Here is a 16031-nt window from a genome sequence, read left to right as displayed (position 1 = left end):
TAAAAATAACGTTTTGGGAGTTATCAGTCATTGCCAACTATTCCCTTTCTGCATCCATACGTTAGACACACCTATGCAATAATATTGCTGTCCAATCAACACCTGTGAATGGATTCAAGTGCTCACTAAGGCTTGTTACATATGCAGCTTCTAAATCACCTTTCACCCCTACGAGGAAAAGTTATATAAAATAGTCTTTCAGTTGCACTGTCTTTATCATTTGGGTTGAGTTTCCCTTTAGGATCATTTAATAAACAATTCCAGTTACAGTTTGAGTGACAGTACGAGCAACACTTCATTTACGAACCAAAAGTTTAGATATAGGCTCAGGAGAAAGGCTGCTGGAAGGAAGCCCTTGAAGCACTATGACCTCTGACCTTAAATGTCCTCCAGCCTGCATGTGCATCCATGTATGTGGGTACGCACGTGTAAGAGAGACGCCTTAGGGTCCCATGCATTTGCAAAAGAAGCATAGGTCTCCTGCCAGGGAGCAAAGATCGCGAGGTCAATGATCCATACACAGACCGCACACTATCGACTCCAGTGCAGCTAATCCTTGATAGTTCTATCATAATGGGCTAAAATAAATGTCATCACAATATGCTACAAATAATCCCAACGTGCATTTATAAAAAGGAATAAACAGGACTTATTATGGAAGACAGTCTGCTTTGAGCTTGAGATCAGGGAAAAGCAATCAAATGTTGACCTTCATGTCTGAGTGCACTTTGTGAAAGTCAAACTCTTTTTGGTCCAAAGCACATGGAAAGTTGAGACATTTTCTAAATTTTGCAATCTATTCAAGGCTTTCTCCTGTGGGGCTTGTGTGTGTTTGTGTGCATGTGTGTGTGCGTGTGTTTTCTGCATTTCCTTTCGCTCCACCTCTCACACGCAGGGATCAGACCTCTTTGCCCTTCACTGCCCCAGCCTTGTGAAATCTGTCCCAGTTGGACCACTCAGTGGGTCATTAATATTTGAGGGGGTACAGTACAGTCCTTTAAGAGCTCTTTCTGCTACAGAGGAAGTTCTAATCCACTCACACCAGCAAAAAAAACTAAAACATACATGGTACAACTGTGTGTAGGTGATGCTTACATCAGAAGGAAAAGAAATGCATGGATTTACTTCAGATTGATGCACAACATGAGTTATAAATTAAGTAGAAATCAAACAAGACATTTTACAGCAGAAAGTGATTTGTCAGTTTTGTAATAAACAGAATTTATTAAAGTTGTGCCTGTGAAGTAAGAATTTGAGCAGCAGTTGATAGAGGCACAAAATAGGGTTTTAGCAAAGAATACAAAACTGAGATCTGGTAGATCTAAATCAGTGGTTCTCAACCACTTCAGCACGTGACCCCCGAAATAAAGGTGCCAGAGACCGGGGACCCCCTCTGTACCTGAAGGTAGTTGGCTATGAGGGGGAATAAAAAGGGGAGCTTTTTGGGGCCCATCCATAAAGTCAGCAAAATTATGGTCCATTGTTCTATGATTAATTTTTTCATCTGAATAATGTCCACTGTTATCCAGGACATTTGTTATTATTTGCGCCATAGTACATAGTCATCTTAAAGACGTAAATCATTGTTTAATCATAAAATAAAATGGGTTAAAAATGGTGGAAAAGGTGGTGAAATGGGATTTTAAAAACTACAGAAATTGGTTAAAAGTCACAAATTAGCCAAAAGTGGGCAAAAAACAGACAGAAAAAGTGGTAAAAAGGGTTCAAAGTGTCAATATTGGTTTAAAAATGGCATGGGGAAAGGGGGTTAGGGTAATATAATTTAAAAAGTAGGAACAATTAGTTTAAACTGACAAAAAAAGGCATGACAAATCGTGAATGTGGTTAAATTGGCAAAAATAAGCGTTAAATATGGTGAAAAGAGGTTAAAAGTGACAATAATGGGTCAACATATGCAACATTAGGTGGAAAAGTGGTGGAAGGGGTTTATAACTGCCAAAAATGTTTTGAAAGTGGAAGTTCAATTTGCAGAAAAGGCACTGAAATTTGATGAAGTGGCAGAAATGGGAGTTATGTTAATGCAAAAATGCATTAAAAGGTGCAAAAAATATGGCAAGAAAAAGTGATGAAAATAGGATAAAATATGGCAAGTTTGGTGTAGCTGCAGAAAAAATGTAAAAATAAGCAAAAACCTTGTTCTATATTAACTCACGAGCACATTTGGAATATGGTGCATACTTCTGTCGCTCTTTTCAGTGCAAATGGCTGTAGATACAGTGGTGTTAGTTTGCTTATTACAGTTCAATGGTCATTATTGAAGCCATGACTCTTATGGGTAAATGGTAAATGGAATTAAAAACCAAGTGTGGGCACTTACCAGCTACGTTTTTCTCTTTTGTGTGGGGAGTGAAGAGGGGCCAGAAGTAGTGAGGCCTTATGGGAAAACCTTGCTCTTTGAATAATTTCATCAGCTCTAAAGAAGTACCTGCAAATAAAGACAAAAAACAAGTTATAAGAAGATGCAAACATTTCAAATGCTTATAAAAAAAAAAAAATTAGGATAATTTATTCATTTTTTAAATGTCTATTTTGTTAAATAATGAGCAGTCCCAGTCATGAAAAGATTATGTAAACTGGTAAAATTCAAATTTCATTATTTACCAACTTTAGATCAGTAACTGCCTGATTCACACATGACTGTATCAGCCCAAAATGAAGACATCACTGCAAAAATTAATTTAAGAACCCAAAACACTGAAAGAAGAGGAAAACATTATATTCACCCAGTTTCTTGGCCTCCAGAGCACAGGACAGGGTAAAGCTGAGTGGTGCAGAGTGCATGTTGGACTCCTGGAGCTCTTTGCAGTAGCCAACAATCTTCTCCAATGGCTGCGGAGCAAAAGTTAACCATGAAAACACTTTTTTTTAAAAATTAAAGCAACTTGAAAAAAAGAAAGAGTCCAAGGCCCCTATTTTGAATGTGAAGTGCTGCCCTCAAACTGGACTGCTCTGCTCAATCTCTACTGACAAATCAGGAGCTGTGATCTAAACGCAGTGCAAAACAGGAGTGTGACGATATCTCCCGGTATTTTTCCACACGATCGATTATCGATATGCTTGCACTAAGTATCGATTTTTTTTAAAATTTATTTAATTTAATTTATTTATTTTCAAAAGCTTTTCTGCTTTTTCACTAAAATGTGCAGGTAGGTCTTCACAGAAAATTTGTCACTGTTTGTTGAAGGAACCAATATATTGTTTACTGGAATATTGCACTATAATGGTGTCACTGGTACGAAACACCCTATTTTTTGTTTACAGAAAGCATTATTGGAGATATTTGTTTACATTGGTATGTTGACACTTATTTACAGAAATGTTGCACTAAAATAGTGTTTATTGTCTTTCAGAGATATAAAATAAAAACTGCATTTTTTCACTTAATCTTTTTTTTTCTTGTCAGTATCGCAGATTGATTTCTGACCAATATATCGATAATCGCAGTATCGTCACATCGTGAGATAATCGTTATCGAAAGCGTTGTATCGTGAGGTACCCAGAGGTTCCGACCCCTAGTGCAAAATAGGGGCCACATTTTCCTCCCCTGCGAACCAACCGTGTCTGCGTTGATGCAGTGTCTGAGGAAGAAGTTGCCGATGTTGAAATCTTCAACAGTGTTCTCCGATTGCAGTGATGGAAAAGCCTTCAGGATGTAAAAAGCAGTGTCCTCTTGTCCCTGAGTGATGAGGCTCAGACACAAGTTCATGGCATCTGCAGGAAATAAGTTGTTTTTAAAAAAGCTTAGTTTTCTGATCCAATCACACTAACCATATGATGGACATGTTTTCAACTAAATCCAATTCAATCCAGCTTCAACCAGTGGTGGAGGAACACTTTAGTACTAATTACAGGTTCAATGACAGACAAATAGTGCATGCTTGATAGAAAACTATACTACATGATACTTGAACCTATATTTACTATTGTTTTAGGGCAGTGGTTCCTAGCCTTTTTCAGGTCGTGACCCCATTATAGACAAGAGATTCTGGCGACCCCGGAGACATTTCTTTCTCTAGAATCAGTTTTGGATCATGTTTGTTACTGTGTTACTAACTCAGAGTAGCCAGTGAAAGTATAGTGCGAGGAGTTTTAATATGAAAATTCATGATTAAAACATTTAAATGATCATTTTAAATCAGTTTTTTTTTTACTTAACATTTCAGGCGACCCAATTTTTTTTTTTTTTTAAATTCCACTTAAGGTTGAAAAACACTGCTTTAGGGCCTGTAGCTTTTAAATAAAAATGCATGTTAGCATTAGCATATCATTAGCTATCAGATTACTATAGTCCAAATTTTGTTTGTGCACTCAGGCTTAAAAGAAACACATTTTCTTTTGACTTTTCATAGCAAACCTCTAAAACAGGGGTTCTCAACTGGTCTCACCCTGGGACCCAAATTTTGCAATGTTCATTAAATCGCGACCCACTTTTTTTTTCAGAATTCAACCAACCAATATTTAGTATTTCAAAAACAAACATGTAATATTTTTTTAAACATAAATCTATATATTTTCCTGTGCAACATTCACGTCAAAATAAAAATTTCTTTCAAAATAAAAGACAAGTCCAACATGAGAGACATTAAGTATTTATTTTTGACCAGCTGTCCGCGACCCACCCAGTACAGGTCCGCGACCCACTTTTGGGTCCCGACCCACCAGTTGAGAATCACTGCTCTAAAAATTAAGTGGCTTACTAAACCATCAGGCATAAATTCAAATCAAAATCAGAATAGTTATATTGGCCTATTAAGAGTTTAAAACAATACAAAGAATGTGAATTGGTGGATGGTGTAAAAAACACACTATAATATTCATTATCAAATTATTATAATTAAAATTATAATAAGGAATGACATATACACATATACAAGCAGCTAATGATGGCAAAAGTTCCAACAGATGGGATAATAACTAGAACTAAAAGATAAAATGTACAGGTGTGACTCAGCACCTCATAGACTTTTTTTCTGTCCCTGCACACAAACCCACCTGGAATAAAACCTCTCCCGTGCCTCAAACGTTTCGCCATCTCTGGAACAAGCTGCGAGTGTCCAAATCTGGCCATGGTTGAGATGACCTGCATGATATCCCTGTCCATCAGACCACAGTCTGCACTCTCCGCAGCTTCCAGACTCTTTGGACACAAGGTGAAATACACATGTGACCTCATCTTTCATACCATGAGTATCAACAGCACATCAACCCACACACACCTTCTGAATGTTCTCCAGGTCTCCAATTTCAGCGTATGCGTTCAGTAAGGACAGGTATGCCTCAGGACCGGGTTCGATCCCTGCTCCCCGCATCACGGAGAAAATGTTCTTAGCGCTCTCGATGTCACTGCACGGGAATGTGACGACAATAAGAAGTTGTTAAACATGCAGTTTGACATATACTGATTGTGTATCCAACACTCACCCTGCACGGGCGTGCCCTGTGACCAGGGAGCTGAACACGGCTTCAGTGATGGGCAAGTCTTTGCTCTTCATGAAACCCAGTATAGTGCTGATGGGAGCAAGAAGGACAAACATGATGGGAGACAATAGTGTTTGTTCAAAGAAAAAAGGGAATTACGTGGATTTCTTTCCGTTTTAACTGAGTTTCTTTCATATCACAAAATCATGTTTTATGGTATGTTAAGGTGTCAGTTATTCAGAAAACTTTTTTTCAGGAAATTTACTTTACACATGTTTCGACTGTCAACTGCCAGTCATCCTCAGAGGCGTCTGCTGATCGCTTTGATGTTTCCTAGACTTCTGTGTAATAATTCCAGTCAGTTCTTTTTGAATAATATGTTATGGTTTCATTTATTCAGACAACTGTTTTTAAGGCAATTTACTTTGATCTCCTGACGTGTTTCCACTGTCGACTGCCAGTCTTACTCAGAAGAGCCTGCTCATCGCTTTAATGTTTCCTTCACCTCCGCGTAATAATTCCAGGAAGTTCATTTTGTCTTCTTTTCGAATAATATGTTAAGGCTTAATTTATTCAGACAAAATGAACTTGCTGAAATTATTATGCGGAAGTCAAGGAGCAGCACAAGACTCTGAGGAACACTGGCAGTCGACAGTCAAAACATGTCAGGAGATTAAAGTGAACTTCCTGAATAAATGAAACCATAACATATTATTCAAAAAGAACTTGATGGAATAATAGCACCAAAAAAAAAATCATGTTTTGCTCATTAACTATGCGAACAATATGCACGAACTCTGTCTACAAAATGCATGGTTCGGCCTTCCAGACACCTGTAGTTGCCTGGCAACACCTGCGATTATGTGTCTGCTTTTCTTTTCAAAAGCCACGTACGTCAATTATTAAATCTGCCGTGTGTTCATTATAAGCAGACGGCAGGTTTGACATGAACACATCGGGAAGGATTTGTTTGACTTTAAACTGCTGAATATTTTCAGCTGTCTTGTATCAAAAGTATTAAACTGTCTAGATTTTACCAGCCTCAACATTTAAAAACTGATCCAAACAGAAAGAATCCTCACCTGGCGCCCTCGATATCTCCATTTTGGCAGTAGGCTGCGATGAGTCTCTGATAAGTCACCTGAAAAATAAAAACAGGCATCAGAGAGCAGCAGACTTGTTAAACAGAAGACTAGGATTATAGTTAACTAATGACACAAGGCCTAGGGTCATCCAACCATTGGATTTGAATCCCGATTTTACTAAATAAAAATTAAAAATACTGAAAATCAAGATTGGGATGTAATGATGCACTCATTCTTTTCATATATTATTTGTAGGGGTGTCCCAATCCGATATTGATATTGGTCCGATATCAGCCAGAAAGCGAATATCGAATTTTATCGGACTGCATCTAAAATCTCCAATAGATATTATAGATATTCAATTATAAAATACTGTAGATATTATGATGAAGGTTAAAACTTACGTAACCAATAGGTTAATGATGGGACAGTTTTTCTCATACCAACTGTTGCTGACTATTGTTCTCTGAGTAACATCACATTCCACACTACAAAATAAGTCATAAAAGTATGATTCGTGCTGATATCGCATCGGATCAATATTGGTATTGGTCAATACCCAAGGCTGCAATATCGGTATCGTATCGGAAGTCAAAAGGTTGTATATAAGAAACTTTCAAATTATAAATATGGTGAAAAAAATAGAGGTGATGCTTGTGTTCCTGGCTTGGAATTTACACAACAGGTCGTCAATCAATCACAAGGTCAACAACAATGAAATACACTAAACCCCATTTCGAGACCACAATAGAACCAATAGACGGTGTATTTCCACATATCATGAATAGCTCAGGCAAAGTGAAATCTAGAGGTCGACCAATATATGGATTTTTTTCAATATCGGCCATAAAAATATATATATATCTATTTTTTCTGGACCATCACCAGCTTTCCATAAGGGAGGGTAAGAAACACTATTACAGGGAGGATATAAAAAATAAAAAAAAAGAGGGCAGTGTTACACCTAAGTGAGGGGGAAGGGAACAGGGAGGAGTGACTCACAGTAGGAAAGGGAGGGAAAAAGTTTATTATTTTAAAGTGAGAGTGAGATGTGATGTTGTAGTTGTGCATATGGTGACAGGTGTGAAACTTAGGTATAATGGTGGTGGCTGTGAACAGAGGTTAGAAGTGAGTGGTTATAACAGGTATTTAGTTAACACTGACTACTTGCACATTGTATATTGCCATGCTTTACTGCTACTTACCCGTCCTGTACTTTTTGTTTTACTTGGTTGTGTACGGGTATATTTAAGGTTCAATAAATGTAAAGAGTTCTAATGGTGTATTAAATTTAATTTCTAATACATAAATTTATATCATATGAGTGTTTCAATTATCTTTCATAATCAATGTGCTTTAAAAAAAAAAAGCATATCAGCCAATTTTTTTTAATTTATTTATTTAGTTTTACGACCTCTAACGAAATCTGCTGCACTTACTCTGTTCGGCTGAACATTGGCTGCTTCCATCTTAGCCAGGAAGTCGGTGGGCGAGAACTTGAACTCGTTCTGCAGGTAAACCTTCAACAAGGCGTTGTAGTGGCTAACATCATACTGAGCCTCTGAGAAGGACAGTATAGGACAGAGTAAACAGAGAGTTTTAAAACAACACGGTATGAAATAATCAAACAGCATCTTACCCAATTTCTGCAGCTCGTCCCACACACGGTGAGCCAGCTCAGTGCGTTCATCCTGTTTCATCTCTGGCAGCAGCGAACCACAGCTACGCAGCAGCAGCAGGGCCTGGTTACCACTGGGGTAGCCTGGAGAAGACACAGTAGAAGATGAGGAACAATTACCAGAGAAAAGTAGCAATATTTTAGTTTTCTATTAACTTTCCCAAACTGAATGTGTTCACCTTTCCTGCAGATGTCATGGAAGATGCGGAGCAGCAGTGTTTTAGTGATGCGGCCGGTTCTCCTCACAGAGCTGTCCAGCTTGGTCAGCGCCCAATCAAACTGCTCCGCCTGCCGGGAGCGCACGGCCACGCTGGCCTCGTCCCTCTGCTCTGTGGCCACGGCGTAGCTACGCACACCCCCCACAGCGTAGGGCCACACACGACTGTGGAGACAGCACAGGAAAAGGGATGAGTTCACTTGTTTTCATAGGTTCATGTATTCCCATTCAAGATTCAAACATTTATCGTCAAACTGTACTATAAAAACTTTTTTTTTAATATACTGTATACTTACACATTTTAGAGACACATAAATTACATTTATTCTCTTCTAACTGTAGGTGGTCAGCAACTTTTTTTAATTTATTTATTAATTTTGTGTTTCATCCTTCCATTTTGAAAGTGCTCAAACTTTTCAGGGAATACATTTGAGAATTACAAGATTTTTCATTACATCTTGTTTTCTAGACCAGGGTGCCATAGTTTGAACTTCTACATATAAATCATATTTAAAGTATGTAAAGGCAACGTAATAAATGACATATGAGCTCTTGCAGGATTTTTTCCTTTAAATGTAATTGATTTTTGTGACCAATTTTTATTCAATTTGGGGGGATTATTAAATATTTTAAGAAGAAAATGCAGGATTATTGAAAAATTAAGAGCTCTTTGAACTAACAGACATAAAATGCAGTCAGGGAGTAATTCATATTTTTTCTGTCATTTTAATTTCTCTTTAGGGCCAAATTGAGTTTGTTATCTAGGCCAGTGATTCTCAACTGGTGGGTGGGTGACCTGTGCTGGGTGGGTCAAACATAAAATACTTAAGGTCTCTCACGTTGGACTTGTCTTTTAAATAAACTTTTATTTTGAAAGGCATGCCGTGGAATGCATGATGCATTGGAAAATATTCAGGATTTATGTTTTAAAAAAGATTATATACGTGTGTTTTCAAACAGCTATTTTTGAAAAACTACATTTGGTTGGCAGATTCCTAAAAAATAAAAATAAAAAGCGGGTCGCAATTTAATGACCGTGGCAAAATGTGGGTCCCAGTGTGAGACCAGTTGAGAACCCCTGATCTAGGCCGTTCCGAGGCCAAACCGAAGAAACTAAACAGATATTTAAGATCAAAATAAAAGCTCCAATTATTTGCTGAATGAATAACTCCAGTATTAGGATGCACCTTTGCTTCTTTGTTTTAAACACTGTCATGACATGGAAAAAAGTCATAATGAGTGACAAAAACTGCTTCTTCTGTGGGTGATCCATGGAGTTATGTGATTGGCTGTGACCTTGAAGGGGAATAGAACATCTACATGCATTCTGACCCTCACTACTAAAGCATCAATGAAGCCTAGTGACTCAATACTGATATGTTAAATATTAGTCACTGCACTGCTTTATCTTCTGTATTTAACTAACTGCTATATGATTGGAGTGAAGTAATGAACATCAACAAAACTTTATTAACATTACCTACATGTATTCAGCAACTGTTGTGATTAAATCACATTATATGACTTTTTAATTATGAAATATGTGCACATCTTTTTTACACAACCTGTCACACCTCTTGCATAAAGCAGCAGCCGAGCTAAAACCAGCAAATTACATTTACATTAAATATATATATACATATTTATATTGTTAGACACTTAAAACCATACAACAGTGCTGCTTTAGACACAAAAGATAAATTAAAGCTAATGTCATTGAGCCTCAATGACATCTCTGCTGTGCTTCACGCGTGGATAGCTAGCTACACAGGCTAACCAGCTCACCTGGTTGTATTCTCACACACATGGCGGCTCTGGAGGGGTAAAGCTCCGGTCCAGCGACCGCATGCTGCCCTGCTGCAGAGCCGTGCGAGCGGCGGGCCGGTCCGCTTAGACCCGGTGGTCTGTAGCACACCCAAAGGTGATAGTTTAAGGAACCGCACTGATCTCAAGAGCGCAGCCATGTTTGGTGTCACCGCGTGAAAGAACGGGAACAAAGTCGGCATCCCAGACATGTGACATAGGACACGTGATTTATCGGAGAAGATATCGCGAGGGTTTAGTTGGCAAGCGTGCGTAGGACTCCGGAAGTAGAAAAATAGGGAGAAAAGGGATTTCAAATTCCTATGTAACAATTTCATGATATTTGGCAAACATTTTATACATAAATGTAGATTTAAAATAAATAAACAAATAAAAAAATCTCCAAATTTCAAAGCTTTTAAAATTGATCTTAAAAATGTATTGGTCATTGAAAACAGAGGCGCTATGTAGACTGTTGTATGTTGAATGACAACTGTAATTTTAATTTTTGTGTTTTGTTTCGTTTTGCTGCTTGGATATGTGGGTTGGATTTTCATTATTGATGCTTGAATATTTTTGTTGTTTGATTTTTTTTAATTTTTTTTTTAAAGGTCTACATTAGTGTGATGTTAAATACTTGTTTCTAAAAAAAAAAAAGCATTATATGTATATAAAAAATAATTGCTTAGTATCCTATGATTCTATTATTCATTGTATTTGACATTTAAGTGCCTTGCTGTCTGTATATACTGTATACAGTTGTTTAATAAAAAAAGTACATATTGTACATTAGTGTGCATATTAACACTTTTAAATGTTAAATAAAGTTAAAATAAAGCAGAAAAAAGTTTCTTACAATTTCAGATCTAAAGCCTACAAAGAAGAACTACAAGGGAATTTACCTAATGATGAATTTTGTCTCTTTAATACTCATGACTTTATATTTTAACCCATTAACTTTTTAAGTGGTGCTTGTTTAAAGTCACAGCCTATTTTTGATCTCACTTTTTTCTTTTAGTTTGGTACAGATTTAGCAGTTTGTGCATCAACCGATAATTACAATTTTGTCTTTCAATTTTATGATTTACTGTGGTTTTTGCAATGAAAATACAAGAATAACACACCTTCGTATTTTGTAGGCCTCATACAACAAGCCTCTGTGAGCAAGAATGGCTCCTCGAGCTCTGATGGTGTGCTGGAGTATCTGGCTGCTGAACATTCGTTGCAGATGCCTCACACTGTTTTCATGATCGGCAACTAAAGGTTGATATAAACTTCTCCCTGTGAACGGAACTGGAATAACATTGGCACATACTATACATAGAAAATATATATAGGATAAATGGAAAGCAATAGGACACCATTTAGCATTTAAAACATTAAATATTGAAAACAACTCACACATTCCACAGCATAAAGATTCTTTATTTTATTAAACTTTGTCAAAATGCGATACATGATAATGTTAATATTGTACCGTATATCAATCTAGACGATATGAACAAGATGCCTGGACATGTTTTTTTTTTTTTCAAATTAATTATTAATGAATTATAGTTTTTGCAAAGTGTTTTTTTGTGTTCACCATGGCTACACTTTTGAAATGAGCATAATCTATATGCAGTAGGTTTTTTTAAGTTCAACTTTTTGGTAGATGTTCATATGTTGTGTCAAGTTGGGTTTTTTTAATTAATATAAATTGTTTTTTTTAATAAGAACTTTTTTTTTTTTTTTTACAATTAATTAATTTTTATGAATTTTATTTATTTATTATTATTCATACCAAATTATCTGTCATTTACTTTTGGTATGTCATGTTAAATTTAATAATCTTGCTTTACTGCATTTGAACTCACGATCATTGACAACTGCATATTTTAAAGCCAAAGGTCACAAATTAAAATGATTTTAACTAGTGCAGTGCACGTAGGATGTATGACGTGCTATAGGAAAGTGGGAGGGTGTGTAGCTTTTTCAAAGATGTCCAAATGAGGATGTGTTTGAAGATGGGACGTCAGTGACATTTAGGTTTGTCGTGAAATGTGTAGAGTGATAACTATTGTGTTTTCATATATCTAAATGAATAAATTGGGAAAAAGCAACGCACTAGCATGAAGTTATTCCCGGAAAAACACTGAGACACTCACGTTTACATGGGAGCTTTACTTCCTCTTTAATTCAGAATAAAAGTTAAATCCTCTTTAAACTGACCTTGTAAACACTTAATTCCTACTGTAAATTTAATTCTGAATTACGCACACACACAGTTCACCCAAAGCGAGCAAAAAGTGAAGCCTTCGCGGAGTGTTGGCGCTCTACAGGCTGGGACGCCACGGGGCGGCCGTGAAGCCACACACGACTCGATCCGGTGGACAATTTTATGAAATAATTCATCAACGGTACTAAAAAATCTGACGTTGCACATCTTTGAACCAAAAGGCAGCCATGTTGAAAGTCTGAGCTCTGTCTGTCCGTGAACCGCAGAGATATATGAGCCACACACACGCACGCACACACGCACAAGCACACACACACACACAGAGATTCCTTGCTTTATAGATAGATGTTTGTATTGAGGCTTTCAGTGCAAAGTAAGTTACATTACATGAGGATTTACAAATGTCTACATAATCAGCTCAGTTCTTCAATCATTTTTCCTTTCTGCCTCTCCTTCCTTAGGTTGCCCTCGACTACAGTCTTTTCCTTCTCCATGGTCTTCCTCACGCTCTCTCTTCTTCCATGTTCACTCCACACCTCCATAGCCGCTCCATGTAGCTGATCTGCATTATCCACCACCCACGCCTGGAGGAATTCACACTTCTTACTGGCCAAGAAGAACTTGTGCCTCCTCGTGCCTTCCTCTCCATCTTTACCCAGAGCGGATCGGGCCTTTAAAAGCAGTGAGCGGAGTTGTTGTAAAGCAGCTAGGCAGTATCCCATCACATCTTTTTGGCTTCTTCCAGTCATGATGTGTGCCACAGCTTCGACTGCTCGGCTCGGGGCCAAAGGATCGTCCTTGTCCAGGAAGCCTCCTCCCAAAACAAGGCTTTCCCCGCATTCTAAAGCTTCCTGTATGGAGTTGAAAACCCGGCTGGAGCTCAGAGCCTCAGACAGAGCCAGAACCATGTCACTGAACTCAAATATGAGTGAATCTGGGTCTCCGTTAAACAAGCGGAGAGCGAAACTATAGCCATATAATGCATTAACTACACTATAGCAAACAAGAGGAGATGGGTTCGCACATAAAGAACTCAGCTTTGGGATTTTTGAGGAAATTTTTGGCGCATTTTGGGATTTGCTCGTTTTGTCACTTTTCTTTTTCTCTTGAAGGCGTTTATATTTAGTTACAGTTGTGCATTCTTTCTCATTTTTGGTTTCCATTTTAGCGTCCTGCTCTTGCACTGGTTTGGTGAATTCATCCTGAAGCACCTCTACAAGCACCCTCCCTCCCTCATGTTCCTCCCACCATGGTTTCCATGGGGTCACAAGCTCAGCTACAGTGCCATCTTTCATCATACGTGCGAACGATTCTCGCTCTTTGTCATTCAAAAGCTCCCACAGTTCTTCATCTTGTAGTTCCTCCAGATTAAGCGCAGAAAGGCGATCAGCTAACGATTGCTCCTCATCGATATTCCCAGCATCCTCTTCATCATCACCAATCAGAGGCTCTCCTCCTCCGATTTTCTGAAGTTTACCCAAAATAGCTTCAATTTCTGTTTCACTTCCTCCCGCAGACTGTTGAAGCTCCGCTACCCGAGAAAGAAGCTCCATCACCTGCACTTTCTCTGATGTCTCATCTTCTCCATCATCATCCCCAACAATACCTTCTTCTCTTAACAAACGTTCCAATCCACCATCAGTAACCTCTGCCTTTTGTTTGAGACCCAGAAGAATCTGCTGCATTTTCTTCCTGGCGTCAGCTTCGGTTTTTCCCATCTCCTTTAGCTCCTGCATGACGGAGTCTTTGTAAAACTCCTCTGAGCACGTAGAGTGATCCGGGCTCTGGTAGCAGGATAAACCACAGTACTGCAGGTTACATCTAGGGCAGGTGTAACAGGAGGGCTTTCTATGACACAGCATGCATACTGCACTCCTCCCCTGGTCACTCCCATCATCCTGGAGCTTTGCAGGTGTCAGAAAACCCTCCTGGGGTTCACATCTGGAGGGAAGCAGGATCCCATCTTTGGTGTTTGGTTCAGGATCTGAATCAGCATCGGTCCACTCCTCTTTAGGTCCGATGTCCGTCAGTAGGCTTCGTACGGACGGAGGAAGTCTCCGTCTAATTACTGGATTCATCTGTCAGAACAGGACACGGGATCAGATTCAGCGCAGGGACGGTCCAAATCCAACAAAACTACTTCTGTTTTTTTTCTATTTTAAATGTCACTTTTTATTGAATATAAGAAATTAAAATAAATGGAAACATTTTACAGAAGGATGAAAAAAAAACATATATAAAGAAAAGAAAAAAAATGCCAGTGGTACAACATACAGGAATCAATAAACAGAGTTCACAGTAACAGATTACAAGTACTTACGTTACTGTAATTGAGTTGCTTTTATGGGTACTTGTGCTTTTTTATTTAATTATTATTTTTTGTTTTAAAATGATCAACGGACATTGTGAAACTACAAAAAAATGAAATGACCAGACAACAATCAAATGCATCACATCATAGCCGACCAATCAGATTAAATGTACACCAAAACAGCATTGGAGGTTATTTTCTCAGTTTTAGAGTTCATAAATTTAACTTAAGAGCCTGAGAAGCTTTTTTATTTTGAATTAAATTAATTGGCGTTATTTCATTTAAAAAATAATTGTACTTTTTGACAAACCGATGCCTTTGTGGGAAATAAATTTGCAAGATTTCATCTCTTCCTTTTTAAGTTTATACATGAGATTATTACTGTATCCAAAAAATAAACGTCGGGCGTGAAGGTTAATAATAACTTTAACTTTGAGTACTATTTAATTAAGCTACTTTTTGCTTGTACTTTATGTATTTTATGTATGACTTTCTAGTACTTGTACTCGACTACAATTTCAATCAAGCAACAGTACTTCTACTTGAGTAGAATCTATCAGTACTATTTAAACCTCTGTCATTAAATACATATTTCAGATGAAACAATTAATTAAATGTCAATAATGCAGTTTTTACAGCTTTGGGGTTTAATGAAAGCCGAGAGTATTCTGAGTATTGTTGTAACTCTAACATTATTCTTTATTTTTGGAATTACAATCATTGCAGAAACCTAACAAAACATTCATACAACGAAACTACTTGGTTAACAAATAATACGCAGATATAACATGTATAATGTGATTATTGTTGTGATGATAAATGGAGCTACAAACAAACACGTGGTTTTGCGCTGTATAGCTGTAGGTGGATTTAAATCGACACACACATGATAAATAAGCTTTAAACTTCATACACATATTTAAAAGAAACAATAACATTGTAAAGCCAAAGTTTCACTTACATTTGAGGACGTAAACAGATCGTCTTCACCCTGACTAAGCCGCCATTTTTTTACGTGATGATGTAACAGTGACGTGGAAAATTACGCACCCTTCGACTTCGTCCTTTTTTTAAAAATAAAATAAAATAATCTTTTCTATTTGTTTTATGTACAGTAATACTTTTATTTCTAAAACATGACTATTGTTTATATTTTTCCATGGATGTTCCGAATAAAATATCTTTTTGTTATTTGCTTTTGTTTTTCTTTTATTTGATTTTTTAAAAACACATTTTTCTTCAATATTTATATATTTTTTCCTCTTCTTATATTTTGTTTC

The 16031-nt window shown here is 37.4% G+C and overlaps 2 protein-coding genes across 2 annotated transcripts in view; both read right to left on the bottom strand.

Moving 5' to 3' along the window:
- The window catches only part of lrpprc (leucine-rich pentatricopeptide repeat containing), a 72650-nt gene extending 62235 nt beyond the window's left edge, over positions 1-10415 (bottom strand). Inside the window, exons 1-11 of the mRNA XM_028468397.1 lie at positions 10205-10415; positions 8382-8584; positions 8164-8286; positions 7964-8085; positions 6522-6580; positions 5443-5529; positions 5238-5364; positions 5014-5158; positions 3578-3732; positions 2745-2850; positions 2339-2446 (exon numbers count right to left, since the gene is read on the bottom strand). Of these exons, the coding sequence (XP_028324198.1) occupies positions 2339-2446; positions 2745-2850; positions 3578-3732; positions 5014-5158; positions 5238-5364; positions 5443-5529; positions 6522-6580; positions 7964-8085; positions 8164-8286; positions 8382-8584; positions 10205-10383 (1414 nt within the window). The 5' untranslated portion in view covers positions 10384-10415. The remainder of the gene's footprint in view (positions 1-2338; positions 2447-2744; positions 2851-3577; positions 3733-5013; positions 5159-5237; positions 5365-5442; positions 5530-6521; positions 6581-7963; positions 8086-8163; positions 8287-8381; positions 8585-10204) is intronic.
- A 1479-nt stretch (positions 10416-11894) lies between these two features.
- On the bottom strand, positions 11895-15792 carry znhit2 (zinc finger, HIT-type containing 2). The gene is made up of 2 exons (XM_028468398.1): positions 15713-15792; positions 11895-14518 (listed from the first exon to the last, which is right to left on the bottom strand). Exon 2 carries the CDS (start codon positions 14516-14518, stop codon positions 12854-12856), a length of 1665 nt encoding a protein of 554 aa, XP_028324199.1. The 5' UTR covers positions 15713-15792; the 3' UTR covers positions 11895-12853.
- Between the last annotated feature and the right edge of the window lie 239 nt (positions 15793-16031).

This window comes from Gouania willdenowi, chromosome 15 (genome assembly GCF_900634775.1).
Source record: "Gouania willdenowi chromosome 15, fGouWil2.1, whole genome shotgun sequence".
NCBI classification, from domain to species: domain Eukaryota; kingdom Metazoa; phylum Chordata; class Actinopteri; order Blenniiformes; family Gobiesocidae; genus Gouania; species Gouania willdenowi.
The sequence above is the reverse complement of the archived record's forward strand: the minus strand, read 5'-3'. Positions and strand labels throughout refer to the sequence as shown.

Excerpts from the sequence above, each read along its gene's own strand:
- znhit2 (XM_028468398.1), bottom strand. The coding sequence starts at position 14,518 with ATGAATCCAGTAATTAGACGGAGACTTCCTCCGTCCGTACGAAGCCTA.